At 42.0% G+C, this 16,743-nt stretch overlaps 1 protein-coding gene across 4 annotated transcripts; it reads left to right on the forward strand.

Annotated features, from left to right (window-relative positions):
• The first annotated feature begins 9,427 nt into the window (after positions 1 to 9,427).
• On the forward strand, positions 9,428 to 16,472 carry LOC135538191 (NACHT, LRR and PYD domains-containing protein 1 homolog). Of its 4 annotated transcripts, XM_064964160.1 has the most exons (9): positions 9,428 to 9,530; positions 11,640 to 11,677; positions 12,542 to 12,606; positions 12,736 to 12,950; positions 13,139 to 13,395; positions 13,542 to 13,667; positions 14,157 to 14,289; positions 14,377 to 14,406; positions 15,772 to 16,472. In XM_064964160.1, exons 3-9 carry the CDS (start codon positions 12,599 to 12,601, stop codon positions 16,101 to 16,103), a joined length of 1,101 nt encoding a protein of 366 aa, XP_064820232.1. In that variant the 5' UTR covers positions 9,428 to 9,530; positions 11,640 to 11,677; positions 12,542 to 12,598; the 3' UTR covers positions 16,104 to 16,472. The 4 variants fall into 4 exon arrangements, with proteins under 4 accessions (XP_064820232.1, XP_064820229.1, XP_064820230.1 ...); XM_064964157.1 differs by lacking the exons at positions 9,428 to 9,530; positions 11,640 to 11,677 and having other exon boundaries at positions 12,327 to 12,606; XM_064964158.1 differs by lacking the exons at positions 9,428 to 9,530; positions 11,640 to 11,677 and having other exon boundaries at positions 12,327 to 12,606; positions 14,160 to 14,289.
• The last annotated feature ends 271 nt before the right edge of the window (positions 16,473 to 16,743 follow it).

Below are 16,743 nucleotides of genomic sequence, written 5' to 3' on the forward strand. Positions count from 1 at the left end.
TGGCTTATTGGTGAGTATTGACTACTAATATGAAGTATATTTGTCATTGATAAATCAACTTGAATTGTGCTATTTGTCCTTTTTTTTGCTATGTTTTTATTGTTACTCATCAAACCTCGACTGAGTGAGCCAATCAAACCTTTTGTTTGTATTCAATATCTGACACTCCCACCTCCATTCAATATCTGACACTTGCGCATCTATTCAATATCTGACACTTGCGCCTCTATTCAATATCTGACACTTGCGCCTCTATTCAATATCTGACACTTGCGCCTCTATTCAAGCTACAACCGAGATAGTAGAGCTGCGCATCGATTTGACTGGTGTCGTAACGCAACCGTGTTCCTTCCTCTGACTGCCATCGGCCTCACAGAGCCCAGCCTAACTCCTCCGTGCCGGCAACACTACAGCCGCTCCTCGGTGTGAAGCCGCTTTTTGAGCGTCAAACCAGCTGACGAATCCAACTAGCATAACCATCACCCTGATCCCTCTGTCCCCTTTTGTTAAATATCATAATATCATCGGTTGTACATAATATCATCATATAGTGTAACGAGCCTGGGTTTATAAGCGTGGATAGCGACCTTGCTTGAGTGTGCTTTTGGGGCACAGTCGATAGCGCGCTGGACTTCGGGCTAGAAGGTTGAGGGTTCGAGTCCTGCTCCGTGCCTGTTTCATTACGTCACATTTTACTATCGTTATATTTCTGTGGTACAGAAATGATCTGACAGTTCCAAACTCAATCAGAAGCTTTTCTAAATTTTATTCAAGTAGTTTGATACTTTTTATTCAAGTAGTATATTTGCCATTTGCAAGCACCTATTAAAAGTAATATATTGGAATTATTATTTGGAGCTCTCTCACATATACTAGGTCTACGTAGCACACAGAGGTAGACAGTATAACAGTCACACGGAACAAATAAAACATTTATAACATCCTCTATGACGTCCTTTATTTTCGTTGTGTTCAGCTCCAGGTTGTTTCCGCTGCACATCGCTGTTAGACACTGCGCTTCTTGACCGTCTATAGGCTGTCTCGTCGTTGTTATTGACGACACTTATGACGTTTTTCGTCTCACAATGGATTCTGAGAACCCCGTTTTATTATAGTGCTGTGATAATACAAACATACAGCCTCCTTAATATCTCAACATATTATTTGAATGACTGAAGACGGAGAGTTCTGCAGGAAAGATGTATTTTATTATTGTCAGTGACATAGGCACACAACCATTGGTTGATGCAATGTGGCGTGTCAATTGTAGGCGGCCTCAAACGAATTCAGTGGGCTGGGCTGCAGAGGAGCTCAGCATTTCTTCCGAATCTCTCCCCCCACTCAGGTATGCCGGTGTGTCAGGGGTGAAGTTCTCAATGGGAGCCGAGACGATCGCACGGTGTCAGTAGAGAGACGCCGATAAAGTGTGTGTCAGTCATGCTGGTGGCTGGCAGCGACGGCAGAGCAGAGCGTGACATGCCAGTGTTTTTTCCTGAGGTGATGTTTTTCTTGGTCTCGGATCCACGGAGTGATGGCAGAATGTTCCATTTATTCTATGGATCTTTCCTTCCGGTCTTATTTCTGCCACCACGGCATGATCCAGAGCAGGGCGGTGTCACTGGCTGATTCAACATCACTGTTATAGTGATCGGAAGAGACACGGAGGATTTTGCAACAAGTGCAAGTAGGAAAACAGTCATCACACCTTTCCCCTTCATAATCAACGCAGTTCTCTCTGGCAGTGTTCAAGCCTCAGCAGCAGTCAATCGGAGTGTTTCTGGCTGGTTTTGTTCTTCTTCTGATGATGATGATGATGGTTGGCAGCTCCCTTATGGTTTCTTCGGACAGCTCAGTGTCAGTGAGTAGAGACGCAGTGCTGGTTTTATAGTGACTTGTATTTCCATTCACTTAGAAAAGGGAGACATACATTTCGCCTGTAGATTAGTAGTATGCTTCGTCCGGTAAGGTTAATTTACTCTACCTTTTTCTATCAAATACAGCTTGGTTTTCAAGTGAATGACTTGATTTGCCATTTCGGATCCTAATTAATTCGGATAGCCTTCCTAATAAGTGTTATTGTAGATATTGAGAGATGATGATTGTAGCCTACTAGACCACTGTCGAGTGGGGAGTCTTGTCAGACCGAAACAATGAGAATGTAGAGCACAGTCAGTCATGCTGGTGGCTGGCGGCGACGACAGAGCAGAGCGTGACATGCCAGTGTTTTTCCTGGTCTTGGATCCACGGAGTGATGGCAGAATGTTCCATTTATTCTATGGATCTTTCCTTTCGGTCTTATTTCTGCCACCACGGCATGATCCAGAGCAGGGCGGTGTCACTGGCTGATTCAACATCACTGTTATAGTGATCGGAAGAGACACGGAGGATTTTGCAACAAGTGCAAGTAGGAAAACAGTCATCACACCTTTCCCCTTCATAATCAACGCAGTTCTCTCTGGCAGTGTTCAAGCCTCAGCAGCAGTCAATCGGAGTGTTTTCTGGCTGGTTTTGTTCTTCTGATGATGATGATGGTTGGCAGCTCCCTTCTGGTTTCGTTTTACAGTTCAGAGTGTCAGTGAGTAGTGCTGGTTATATAGTGACTTGTATTTCCATTCACTTACATCCACGGTTTTATCCAACCGACGCGTTATATCCAAACGAGGCCGTTATATCCAAACGAGGCCGTTTTTCCAACCGAGGTTGTTTCTCAGTTTATTTTATTTTTTATTTTTTCCCGAACATGACTCTAGTATGCAGTGTGATATAATATTGACATGTGAAATTAAAGACATGACTATATTCTGGTTGGTATGTTTCCGTTTTATTCAACAAAGCACCACGTTGTACACATAAGCATACATAGATACGGTTTCGGACTGGGATGGTAATGAGTGAACCGATTTCAAGCTTTGACAAGTTTAGAAAATCAGTCACGGGAGATGTTCATTCTTGCACGGACAAACTGAGAGCGTTTTGGTTCTGGGACTATGAACGGGGCGGAGCTACCTTAGCTATCCAATCATAGCTGACTGGTACATCACACCACGCCTCTATTTTCCGAACATGACGAGTATGCAGCTACGGCTGAGCTATCCAACAGTGGCCGATACAGCTATCCACTCCCGGCTGACTCGTCCAACCATGGCTGTATTCTGGTGTCCAACCGTGGCTGTATTATCCATTCCTAACCTACAATCAATCTCGAGAGCTGGAGAGGTGCCAAATTCATGTAGGGAAAGCCCCTGGCACTTCTCAGTTTCGGGCTGGGATCGAAATGAGTCAGACGACATCAAGCTTTGACAACTTTGAAATAGTAGCCAGGGGAATAGTTCACTCTGGCACTGAGTACCTGTAGTGGAGGCTCAGGACGGCTCTGCTTCGCGTAGAGGAAACCCCTGGAAATTGAGGACACATTCAACTTGTTCCTTTTTTTTTTTTACATTATGTTTTCATACTGTCATACTCTGCCTCCCTAAATGCCTATTCCCTCAAACGAGGTGATATAATATTGAAATGTGAAATTAAAGACATGACTATATTCTGGTTGGTTTGTTTCGTTTTATTCAACAAAGCACCACGTTGTACACCTAAGCATATATATATATATATATAAAAACATTTTTTTTGAAAAATATTTTTTATTTTAATTTCACATTCAAATACAATTACAAATTCAGTGCATAACATGGATACTTACAAACAGTATCAAAAAGTACCGTAACAATATAAGAATATCAAAACTCCCAACAAAAAGTGCTGTTCTGCAGATACGGTTTCGGGCTGGGATGGAAATGAGTGAAAGACTTCAAGCTTTGACAAGTTTAGAAAAAACAGTCATGGGAGATGTTCACTCTTGCACGGTCGCTGACAGACAGAGTGTTTTGGGTCTGGGACTATGAACGGGGCGGAGCTACCGTAGCTATCTAATCATAGCTGACTGGTACATTCCACCACGCCTCTATTATCCGAACATGACTCTAGTATGCAGCTACGGCTGAGCTATCCAACAGTGGCCGATACAGCTATCCACTCCCGGCTGACTCGTCCAAACATGGCTGTATTCTGGTGTCCAACCGTGGCTCTATTATCTATTCCTAACCAACAACCCATCCTATCATGTTACCACAACAACAGAGAAATGACCGTCTAGTGTCCTGCCAAACCTGGTTGTTGTCACATTGCACTCTCCTGGTAGCACTGCAAAACATCACTCAATCAAATCCTGAAATTAAATATAAATCCACTTTTACCAGAAAATCACATTATATGGGCTGAATACTTACATGAAGTGTATGGAGACTTTACATGACGCAAATATGAATATATAAAATAACTTAAACCCGCCCACTGTGTTGAAACAGGAAGTACATTTATAAGGAAGTAGATGAATAAATGGACACCATCAGCCGAAGAAAAAATGTTTCTGAGGTTTGTAGCTTTCTTTTACAATGTTTTGTAGAGACGTGTTTTTGGAGAAGTTAGGCCATCGCAGAGAAAGGTGATTTAGGGTGTAAGACATCCGCAGAATTCTTATATTATTACATTACTGATTTCAACTTTCAATAATGATATTTTTAGGCTTCCTTACATTGATGATGTTATATTATAGGCTACAGGGCTATGAGGTAGGGTATGGGCGATTGGCTGCACATGATCGTGATTATAATTTATTTAAATAAAATGTAAAAATGCACCCATTTTTTTCTCTCCCCAATTTCGTGGCATCCAATTGGTAGTTAGTCTTGTCTCATCGCTGCATCTCCCGTACGGACTCCGGAGAAGCGAATGTCAAGAGTCGTGCGTTCTCCATAATCACAACCCAGCCAAGCCTGACATTTCCGTCCCTAACTATTTTCCGACAAAAGTATAACTGCCAAAGGGGCGGAGTTAGCCTGCAGAGTTCTGCCAAACTATCCAGGTCTGTGACCAAACTATTTGAGCTTCTACTTTTAAAAATCCACCTTTCCAGAAACAAGTCTCTCACTGTTGCAGTTTGCTATTGACCTCCTCCTGCCCCCAGCTGTGCCCTGGACACCATATGTGAATTGATTAACCCCCATCTATCTTCAGAGCTCGTGCTGTTAGGTTATCTAAACGGGACATGCTTAACACCCGGCCATCCTACAATCTAAACTTGATGCCCTCAATCTCATACAAATTATCAATTAACCTACCAGGTACAAATCTGTAAACATGGGTACCCTCAGATATCATCCTAACCAACCTGCCCTTCAAATACACCTCTGCTGTCTTCAACAAGGATCTCAGCGATCAAATCAAATTTTATTTGTCACATACACATGGTTAGCAGATGTTAATGTGAGTGAAGTGAAATGCTTGTGCTTCTAGTTCGACAATGCAGTAATATACAACAAGTGATCTAACCTAACAATTACCTTATACACACACAAGTGTAAAGGAATGAATAAGAATATATACATTGAAAAAATATATGAATGAGTGATGGTATAGAAAGGCATAGGCAAGATGCAGTGGGTGGTATAGAGTACAATATATACATATGAGATGAGTAATGTAGGGTATGTAAACATTATAGAAAGTGGCATTGTTTAATGTGGCTAGTGATACATTACATCAAGATGGCAAGATGCAGTAGCTGGTAGAGTACAGTATATACATATGAGTTGAGTAATGTAGGGTATGTAAACATAAAGTGGCATAGTTTAACAGGCTAGGTTTCTATCCAACTGGTAACAGGCTAGGTTTCTATCCATTTGATATGGTAACAAGCTAGGTTTCTATCCAACTGGTAACAGGCTAGGTTTCTATCCAATCCCAAGTATTTCCATGATGACAAAACCCTGTGAGTTTGTCATCACACATTGAGATTCGTGGTTGCAATTACGATTCACAAATCTGCAATTCAATTTCACAATCTTGTATCATGTTTTGTTGTTTTTCACTCCTTTTTCGTGGTATTTAATTGGTAGTTATAATCTTGTCTCATCGCCGCAACGACCTTACAGACTCTGGAGAGGCGAAGGCCGAGAGTCGTGCGTCCTCCGAAATCACAACCCAGCCAAGCCGCACTGCTTCTTGACACCAACATGTCGGAGGAAACGCTGTACACCTGGCGACCGTGTCAGCGCGCACTGCACCCGTCCCGCCACAGGAGTTGCTAGTGCTCAATGGGACACGGACATCCTAGCCGGCCAAACCCTCCCTAACCCGGACGACGCTGAGCCAATTGTGCGCCGCCCCATGGGTCTCCCGGTGATCCATTCAGAAGAGCAGGATGAGGTGAGCTTGATAAAGACTCACCCCGCTCCTGTACAAGGGACTGAAGACAGCCTTTTAACAAAGTGGCTTTTTAACATGTTTTTCATGTCTTAAAAATGTTTTACCTTTGTTAGATCATTAGTACACATTTTAAATGGCTTTTACAGATTTGATGTTTTTACAAGGAAAGTACTTTTATTCATAGTTGTTTTCATTGGTTTTAACAACATGTACTTTTTAACAAATTTAAATGTAACTTTCAAATGCTGTGTTTTATGCTTTGTTGCCGTTTTTACGTGTATAAATGATGTAAAAAATGTATGAGCTGTTTTTAAAGGAATTGTACCAATAAAACTTTTCCAAAGAAAAAAATGGGTCTCCGGTTGTGGCCGGCTGAGACGGGGCCTGGACTCTTAACCCAGAATCTCTAAACCACTGAGCCACTCGGGAGGCCTTGTTGTGTAAAATTGAATAATGGTCGCAAACTTGTAACTTGACATTTGAATACGCTCAATACGATTTGCAAGAATCATTTATTTTCAGAATTATTACAGGCCATTTACTAGTGTGAATATTCTGCTGTGAATCAAACATACACTTGCAGATGTTTTATCTGTGCACGCTCAGAGTTCTGTCAGTGTCACAAAACCAAGAGATTCGTAAACTTGTAAACAGTTTAGTACGTTAATAGAAAGAGATTTCTAATAAATAAATAAAAAATGGGTTCAGCTGCTTTGGGGGCAGGACCTTTTTACTCCCCGACCATTCAGCCAAAACCACAGCCGCCTATTGTTGCAACCATTGGCTGGATTGTTCCATCAATCAAATCTCAGGAAGTAGCGAAGAGGAATCGTACTTGTAACTATGAATCTCAATGTGCGACCATGAAATTCAGAATACAAACTCACAGGGTTCTGTCATCCATTATAATCCCATAGATAATTTATGCATGTATATATATGTGTGTGTATGTGTGTGTATGTATGTATGTATGTATGTATGTATGTATGTATGTATGTATGTATATATATACACATGTGTATATATATATATATATATATATGTGTATATATATATATATACACATGTGTGTATATATATACGTGTATATATATATATATGTATATATATACATGTGTATATATGTATGTGTGTGTTTATTTAACTAGGCAAGACAGTTAAGAACAAATTCTTATTTACAATGACTGCCAATTGTACACTGTCCTATGGGACTGCCAATCACGGCCGGTTGTGATACAGCCTGGAATCGAACCAGGGTCTGTAGTGATGCCTCTAGCACTGAGATGCATGTGCCGAGAGAATGCCAAGAGTGTGCAAAGCTGTCATCAAGGCAAAGGGTGGCTATTTGAAGAATCTCAAATATGTTTTGGTTTGTTCAACACTTTTTTTGGTTACTACATGATTCCATATGTGTTATTTCATAGTTTTGATGTCTTTTATTATTCTACAATGGGGCGGCAGGGTAGCCTAGTGGTTAGAGCGTTGGACTAGTAACCGGAAGGTTGCGAGTTCAAACCCCGAGCTGACAAGGTACAAATCTGTCGTTCTGCCCTGAACAGGCAGTTAACCCACTGTTCCCAGGCCGTCATTGAAATTAAGAATTTGTTCTTAACTGACTTGCCTGGTTAAATAAAGATAAAATTTAAAAAATAGTGAGTAGATGTTCTAAATCTTTTGACTGGTAGTGTATATTGGGTTCTGTAGAATCCTGTCAGTATGTGATCTTGTAGACATGGATTGAGATCTAACCTTTTTTTTTAACATTCATCACTGAAATCACCAGAGTGGTCTGTTCTCTGGGCAGTGAATGAGTAGAACAGAGACTATGTAAAGTAGAGAATCCCATACAGTGAATGATCAGAACAGAGACTATGTAAAGTAGAGAATCCCATACAGTGAATGAGCAGAACAGAGACTATGTAAAGTAGAGAATCCCATACAGTGAATGAGCAGAGACTATGTAAAGTAGAGAATCCCATAGAGTGAACAGCCTCACTGTAATGTCAGTCTCACGTGTTGGTCTCAATTTTGTGTCAGAAGCACAGTGCAGTGTTTTTTTGAGGGGGAATGTAACTCATGATACCTGGTGACTTCACATCTCTAGGGGCTTTCATCAAGATGTGTAATGTCACCATCAGTATTGCTTTTATCAAAGTTGACATAGGGGGGTTATGTCACATTTACATAATTTAGCATATGCTCTTCCCCGGTGGGAGTCGAACCCACAACCCTGACATTTCAAGCACCGTGCTCTTCCAACTGAGCTACACAGGGCCACATTTTGAAGTTGACATAGTATGTTATGTCACATTTGACAATGTACCCTACATAGGGAGCTGTCCAATCACCCTTTATACTCTTGTTGTATTGCTTATGAAGACTGTATGGATGCTATATAAAGCCTTTATAAGTTGTATTTAGTTTAATCAGTCTATCCTTCTGCTTTACCAACACCAGAGACCATGGTGGAGAGAGTTGTATCAAGCCTGGACCTGAGGACACCAGATACCATGGTGGAGAGAGTTGTATCAAGTCTGGACCTGAGGACACCAGAGACCATGGTGGAGAGAGTTGTATCAAGCCTGGACCTGAGGACACCAGATACCATGGTGGAGAGAGTTGTATCAAGCCTGGACCTGAGGACACCAGAGACCATGGTGGAGAGAGTTGTATCAAGCCTGGACCTGAGGACACCAGATACCATGGTGGAGAGAGTTGGATCAAGTCTGGACCTGAGGACACCAGAGACCATGGTGGAGAGAGTTGTATCGAGCCTGGACCTGAGAACACCAGAGACCATGGTGGAGAGAGTTGGATCAAGCCTGGACCTGAGGACACCAGAGACCATGGTGGAGAGAGTTGGATCAAGCCTGGACCTGAGGACACCAGAGACCATGGTGGAGAGAGTTGTATCAAGCCTGGACCTGAGAACACCAGAGACCATGGTGGAGAGAGTTGTATCGAGCCTGGACCTGAGAACACCAGAGACCATGGTGGAGAGAGTTGTATCAAGTCTGGACCTGAGGACACCAGAGACCATGGAGGAGAGAGTTGGATCAAGTCTGGACCTGAGGACACCAGAGACCATGGTGGAGAGAGTTGTATCAAGCCTGGACCTGAGGACACCAGAGACCATGGTGGAGATAGTTGTATCAAGCCTGGACCTGAGAACACCAGAGACCATGGTGGAGAGAGTTGGATCAAGTCTGGACCTGAGGACACCAGAGACCATGGTGGAGAGAGTTGGATCAAGTCTGGACCTGAGAAATGTGAGAGTTAACTGAATTGTTTTTAAATCAAAATATGATTAAAGCATCCATTATACTGGAGTCCCAGGCAAAGAAAACAATAATGATCTATTTGGTCAAAACAAACATAAAGGTAGAGACCGCAATATGACGTAGATGTACAACCTAAACAACATAGTGCAGGGGTTCTTAAACTTCTTCAGCCTGGGACCCAAATTACAGATTATGTATTTTTCCTGGGACCCAAGCTTAGGAAAATATGCAACTATATGTAAATATCGGTACATTTCATTGCCCTTATGCCTAAAACAAATAACAATTAAATTAAATACCCATATAAATATATTTTAATGTTCATTTCCCCCCATTAAAAACACTCTTACATATCTGTCAAGGTTGGAACTGTTTGCTGCTAAAATACAATAAATCATTTTCATTCTGAACTGGAATAAACTGATTGATCACACATCACACAGGTGTAGACTAGAAAACACACACAGTCCTAATGAGAGGTGTGATGTCTTGTTGATGTTTTCAACAAGCAGGTCTATTCTGAGCTCCGTGTTTAACAGTGCAACACTGAGGTCATACTCAACCTTGAGACTGTTTCTGTACTTGTGTTTTTAAGTATGTCAGCGTTCAGAACCCTGACTCACCACGTAGGTATGTGGAGCCAAACTGGACCAGAACCTCTACTGCTTTCTCAGTCAGGCAGGAGACCGCTTCCTGCTGTCGATGACTGTTTGCCTCAACAACAAAAAAAATCTTCCTTCAATCAGTTTATTCCAGTTCAGAATACAAATTATTACTTGTATTTGAACAGCAACAGTTCCAACCAAGACTAGTTTAAAACAATACTTTCTACAGTAAGATGTACAGTAGGCCCGATCATTTTTTATATTAATCTGTACTGTACTAAGGGTTGCACCATCCGTAACTAGCTAGCTTGCTTTGGCTAATTTTAGCTATTAGCTGTGTACAAGGCCAGGGGATTGTTTGAAAGATTGTTTGAAAGAGAAACGCACATCTTCTACTATGAGAGTTAATAATCCCTTATTTCTGCTTATCATCACCTGTTGTAAAAATGACAACAATGCCTTGCTAGGTGACTTCGTTTTCCACCGTCGCACTGTTTCCTGAAGCATTCTGCCTTGTTCTGAAGGAAGTCAATGGGTCTACCATCATGTTGCGGATGTTTGGTCAGGACGTGTCGTTTTTAATTCATTTTAATTTTTAATTAATTTGTTAGTAATGAGTCTCTCAAAACAAACGCAAATTCCCCGCATAAAACAATGGGCGCTCCTCGTTATTTCTCAAAGTTTGTATGAAAGAGAGAGAAACTCATCCCTGTATTTGCGTTTTATGGCAATTGGAGCTCAGTCAGAACTTGTGGCTGGTATGAGTCCATTTGATGACAGCGGTGAGTGATGTTGAGTGGGTAAACAGGGCCTCATCCGCTGCTGAACGATGTGTCGCGGAGTGATGTTCAAGAAAACCGCAGAAAAAAATATCCGGTGAACCTCGAAGCACACGGGCATCTCCCTCTCCTACTCACCCAGCTGCCAAACTGAGCAGAGACCGCTGCTAAAAGGCAGAGAGCGCAGATGCACTTGGCCGAATCAATTCCAGTAATTAATTAAATAATTATACATTTACTCTGACACGTCGCGACCCATACTTTAAGAAAGGCTAGTAATAGTGGGTGAATTTCTGCAACAACTAAGAGCTTTGGAGCGCAAGGCTAGACCACTGTTTTGGTCCCGTGGCTACCAGCTGTAAGAGAGTAAAGAAGACCCACGCACATGGACAGATACTATGTGTGACTGTGTGAGAGAGAAGTCGGGCATCTTGCTCATCACAATATCTGTGGTGCTGCTCGTACAACATACATTTATCTGACTCGACCAATAAGCTCTCATCCTAGGATCTAACAGAAATCAGGCCCTCAACATCTATAAAACATGGACCAGAACAATGTTTCCTGCTTCCACAAACATTTATTAATATAACACTAATGTCAGATTAGGGTATGTTAATAATGAGTGTACATTCTGAGACTGTTGCTCACTAACATTCATTTTTATTACAATAAGATTGTCCGTTTTAAATAACAACTACTTTTGCCTTCAGTGATTCCTCAGAGCTGTAAGACTTGTGACCATGTTGAGGTAAGTCATAATCTCAGTTCTTACTTTTACATCAAATCAAATGTATTTATAAAGCCCTTCTTACATCAGCTGATGTCACAAAGTGCTGTACAGAAACCCAGCCTAAAACACCCAAACAGCAAGCAATGAAGGTGTAGAAGCACGGTGGCTAGGAAAAACTCCCAAGAAAGGCCAGAACCTAGGAAGAAACCTAGAGTGGAACCAGGCTATGAGGGGTGGCCAGTCCTCTTCTGGCTGTGCCAGGTGGAGATTATAACAGAACATGGCCAAGATGTTCAAATGTTCATAAATGACCAGCAGGGTCAAAATAATAATAATCACAGTGGATGTCGAGGGTGCAACAGGTCAGCACCTCAGGAGTAAATGTCAGTTGGCTTTTCATAGTCGATCATTCAGAGTATCTCTACCGTTTTCAACTCTCTAGAGACAGCAGGAGTCCTGCACAGTCTCAAAGCCAGGTGTGTAGTGACCAACCATTCATACTGGGATATAGACAGTCCTGTGTTCTACTTTAGTAATATAAACACAGTCTCAAAGCCAGGTGTGGACTGACCAACCATTCAAACTGGTATATAGACTCCTGTGTTCTGCTTGTGGTCATTCAGGATTTTAGCTTGTCATATTTTGTCATTAGACAGTTTAAATAAATCACTAGCATTCCATGTAACATTGAATAAATACATTAGATTAGTTACTTTGGTTTAATTGGCCAGTTTCCCAGACACAGATTAAGTCTAATCCTGGACCTTAAAGAACTTTCTATTGAAACTTCCATTGAGCATGCTTTTTAGTTCAGCACTAGACTCAATCTGTGTCCAGGAAACAGGCCCCATGTGTATTACTGACATGCTTGTCCTTGTTCAGGACTCCACACACTGGCTTCAGATTGAACCCTTGACTTCCACTGTCCAGGGAGTGACAATGTTCAGGTAAAATAACTACTTGTAACATTTCATTCCACTTGCTAGTGTATTTCCTCATTACCTTTGGGAATAGTCTCCTAATCCAACCTCTCCATTTGACCATCTACCTCTACCACATCTTGTTGTTGCCTTCAGGCACAGGACACCCAGAGGGAGTTATGAGTGTACAGTGTCTGGGCTCCGCTGGCTGTGTGAGAGAGATGTCATTCTGAAGTATCACTTCAGGAACTGGGAACCCTACAGTCAACTTCTGAAAGACATGCAGTACACACAAGGTGGTCCATTGCTGGACATCACTATGGAGTTAGGTGAACTGGAGGAAGTTCATCTGCCACACTTTGTCTGTTTAGGTAAAACCATATAGAAATAGTATTCAGAAAGACATTTCCATGTAACTGAGTTTCACTTCCTCAATTAATGAATGAACTATTCTGGGAGTTTGAGTTTACTATGATCTGGTACTGCATATTCTTTGTGTTTTAGTTGGATGAATAATACAATATTAGTCTTTCTGTCTCCTTTGTATTGTGTTGTTCAGGGACCAACCCTTCCCTGAGGAATGAGATGAAGATTCTTCATGTAGAGGAACATGGAGTGTCTTTAGAGGAAGTGCATGAGGTCACCAGATTCCATGTTAAGATTCTCCATCCCAAGTTCTCACCTATCGCTCTGATACTGAGATTACTGTCTTGGAACGTAGATGTCCACTGTGAGCTGATGCTCTATCTGACAGTGAAAAGGGAAACATTAATTTCTCGCCTGTACCTGTTCCCCTGGAACCCCGGCCAAATACAGGTGAGGGACCATTATTATAGAGATGACCTTAACTAACCACTGGTGCAGTTTATGTTGACACTCATTAAATGAAGATAAGTGTGTTGCCAGTTTTCTGAATAATGTTTGAATAAGAATGTACATTGACTGGCTGGGTTGTTTCGCAGGCTGTGGAACAACAGGAAAAGACCTACGGGTCTTCAAGGTCTCTCATCTCCAGACCAGAGCAGTCCTTCAAACTATATAGTTTCTTCAGACTGAACATTCCCTGTTCTACCTCCATCAATCCACAGGTACAGTTTCAGTAGACTGAGAACATGTCGTCTGTCCATTGTTTCAGTAGACTGAGAACATGTCGTCTATCCATTGTTTCAGTAGAATGAGAACACGTCGTCTATCCATTGTTTCAGTAGAATGAGAACATGTCGTCTATCCATTGTTTCAGTAGAATGAGAACATGTCTATCCATTGTTTCAGTAGAATGAGAACATGTCGTCTATCCATTGTTTCAGTAGAATGAGAACACGTCTGTCCATTGTTTCAGTAGAATGAGAACACGTCTGTCCATTGCTCTCTCTCTCTCGCTGCCGCCTTCTCGCTCGCTCTCAATTAAATTCAAATGGCTTTATTGGCATGGGAAACATACGTTTACATTGCTTTGGCAATCCCCCTCTCTCTCTCTCTCTCTCTGTCTCTCTCTCTGTCTCCCTCTCTGTCTCTCTCTGTCTCCCTCTCTCTCTGTCTCTCTCTTTCTCTGTCTCTCTCTCTCTCTCTTGCTCCAGAAGATTCATCTCATACAAAGAGACACCACACCAAGCTTTTTCAAGGCGATTGTGAAAATAACAGGGCATGATATTGAGATGGAGTTATTCGGTGATGATGAGAGGACAGCGTGGAAAGAGAAAGTATCACGAGGTAGGAGCACATGTCAATCATCACTTTGTACTTTAGTACCAGATGCTATTTAGAGTGATATAACCTCATTTTTTGTTTATCTTTCAGATGAATACATCTCCGACACCCGTTCAACAAGTAAGTAAACATGAGTTACAATGCATTCAGAAAGTATTCAGACCCCTTGACTCCTGAGCACGTTTTCATCAAGGATCTCTGTACTGTTCTCTCTGTTCATCTTTCCCTTAATCCTGACTAGTCTCCCAGTCCCTGCCGCTGAAAAACATCCCCACAGCATGATGCTGCCACCACCATGCTTCACTGTAGGGATGGTGCCAAGTTGGCATTCAGGCCAAAGAGTTCAATCTTGGTTTCATCATACCAGAGAATTTTGTGTTTTAGGTGCCTTTTTTGCTAACTCTAAGTAGGCTGTCATGTGCCTTTTACTAAGGAGTGGCTTCCGTCTGGCCTCTCTACCATAAAGGCCTGATTGGTTTTCCCATCTCCACAGAGGAACACGATTGGTCAGTTTGGCCGTGCAGCCAGGAAGAGTCTTGGTGGTTCCAAACGTCTTCCATTTCAGAATGATGGAGTCCACTGTGTTCTTGGGGACCTTCAATGCAGCAGATATGTTTCCCCAGATCTGTGCCTCGACACAATCCTGTCTCGGGTCTCTATGGATAATTCCTTCAACCTCGTGGCTTGGTTTTTGCTCTGACATGCACTGTCAACTGTGGGACCTTTATATAGACAGGTGTATGCCTTTCCAAACATGTCCAATCAATTCAATTTATCACAAGTGGACTCCAAATTGTAAAAACATCAAGGATGATCAATGGAAACAGGATGCACCTGAGCTGAATTTCGAGTCTCATAGCAAAGGGTCTAAGTACTTATGTAAATAAGGTATTTGTTTATTTGTAAACAAGTCTGAAAACCTGTTTTCAATTATTTCATTATGGGGTATTGTGATGTCATTATGGGGTATTGTGATGCCATTATGGGGTATTGTGATGTCATTATGGGGTATTGTGATGTCATTATGGGGTATTGTGATGTCATTATGGGGTATTGTGTATGTAGATCGATGAGGGAAAAACACTTAATCAATTTTAGAACAAGGCTGCAACGTAACAACATGTGGAAAAAGGTGAAGGGGTCTGAATACTTTCTGAATGCTCTGTACAAACCAATGGCACGAGGGCCAGTCAACATGGTTTACTGTAGGATCTGGACTAGTCCTGATTTATAAAAGACTGTGTTCAAGAACAATGACAATCTCCTTCAGGACTTGATGTAGATCAGCCTGGTTCTGAATGACCCAATCTGTTTTTCTATGTCTGTGAAACCGGCCTTAAATATGTTCAGTGATGCAGGTCGTCATTGTAAAAAAATATATATTTTTCTCAATACTTACTTATTTCAGGTCGCTTTTATTAAAGGAGGAAAGTGTCTGCTTCTAAATGACTCAAGTGTAGTTATATTGTAACCTGACTCTCTCAGGTGCTGTGTTGGGGGCAGGAGGTTCGGCTGAGAACAGTCTGACTGGTTCTGCAGAGCACCAGCTGCGTTCTGTACGGACAGAGTTTGTGAAACGAGTATCAGGACCTGTCCTGAATGAACTGCTGGACAGACTCCTGCAACACACAGTCATCAACCAGGAGGACATGGAGTCAGTGGAGGTGATCGCTGAGAGGGCAGAGAAGGCACGTGACGTCATCGACGTGGTGTTGAGAAAAGGAACTGAGTCGTGTTCCAGGATGATCAACCTTCTTGGGGAGATGGACCCCAATCTTTGGTCACAGCTTCAGATCAGTGTTGGGGTACCAACCTAATGGTAGAATGGACAGTAACAGTGTTGGGGTACCAACCTAATGGTAGAATGGATAGTAACAGTGTTGGGGTACCAACCTAATGGTAGAATGGATAGTAACAGTGTTGGGGTACCAACCTAATGGTAGAATGGATAGTAACAGTGTTGGGGTACCAACCTAATGGTAGAATGGATAGTAACAGTGTTGGGGTACCAACCTAATGGTAGAATGGATAGTAACAGTGTTGGGGTACCAACCTAATGGTAGAATGGATAGTAACAGTGTTGGGGTACCAACCTAATGGTAGAATGGATAGTAACAGTGTTGGGGTACCAACCTAATGGTAGAATGGATAGTAACAGTGTTGGGGTACCAACCTAATGGTAGAATGGATAGTAACAGTGTTGGGGTACCAACCTAATGGTAGAATGGATAGTAACAGTGTTGGGGTACCAACCTAATGGTAGAATGGATAGTAACAGTGTTGGGGTACCAACCTAATGGTAGAATGGATAGTAACAGTGTTGGGGTACCAACCTAATGGTAGAATGGATAGTAACAGTGTTGGGGTACCAACCTAATGGTAGAATGGATAGTAACAGTGTTGGGGTACCAACCTAATGGTAGAATGGATAGTAACAGTGTTGGGGTACCAACCTAA

The sequence above is a fragment of the Oncorhynchus masou genome, unplaced genomic scaffold (assembly GCF_036934945.1).
Source record: "Oncorhynchus masou masou isolate Uvic2021 unplaced genomic scaffold, UVic_Omas_1.1 unplaced_scaffold_930, whole genome shotgun sequence".
Taxonomy (NCBI): Eukaryota; Metazoa; Chordata; class Actinopteri; order Salmoniformes; family Salmonidae; genus Oncorhynchus; species Oncorhynchus masou.

What these genes read in the sequence shown, in the direction of transcription:
- LOC135538191 (XM_064964157.1), top strand. Translation starts at nt 12,458, where the DNA reads ATGCTTTTTAGTTCAGCACTAGACTCAATCTGTGTCCAGGAAACAGGC. An exon ending in GCCACACTTTGTCTGTTTAG is followed by an intron (nt 12,951 to 13,138) that starts GTAAAACCATAT and finishes TGTGTTGTTCAG; the next exon opens with GGACCAACCCTTCCCTGAGG. An exon ending in GAAAGAGAAAGTATCACGAG is followed by an intron (nt 14,290 to 14,376) that starts GTAGGAGCACAT and finishes TTTATCTTTCAG; the next exon opens with ATGAATACATCTCCGACACC.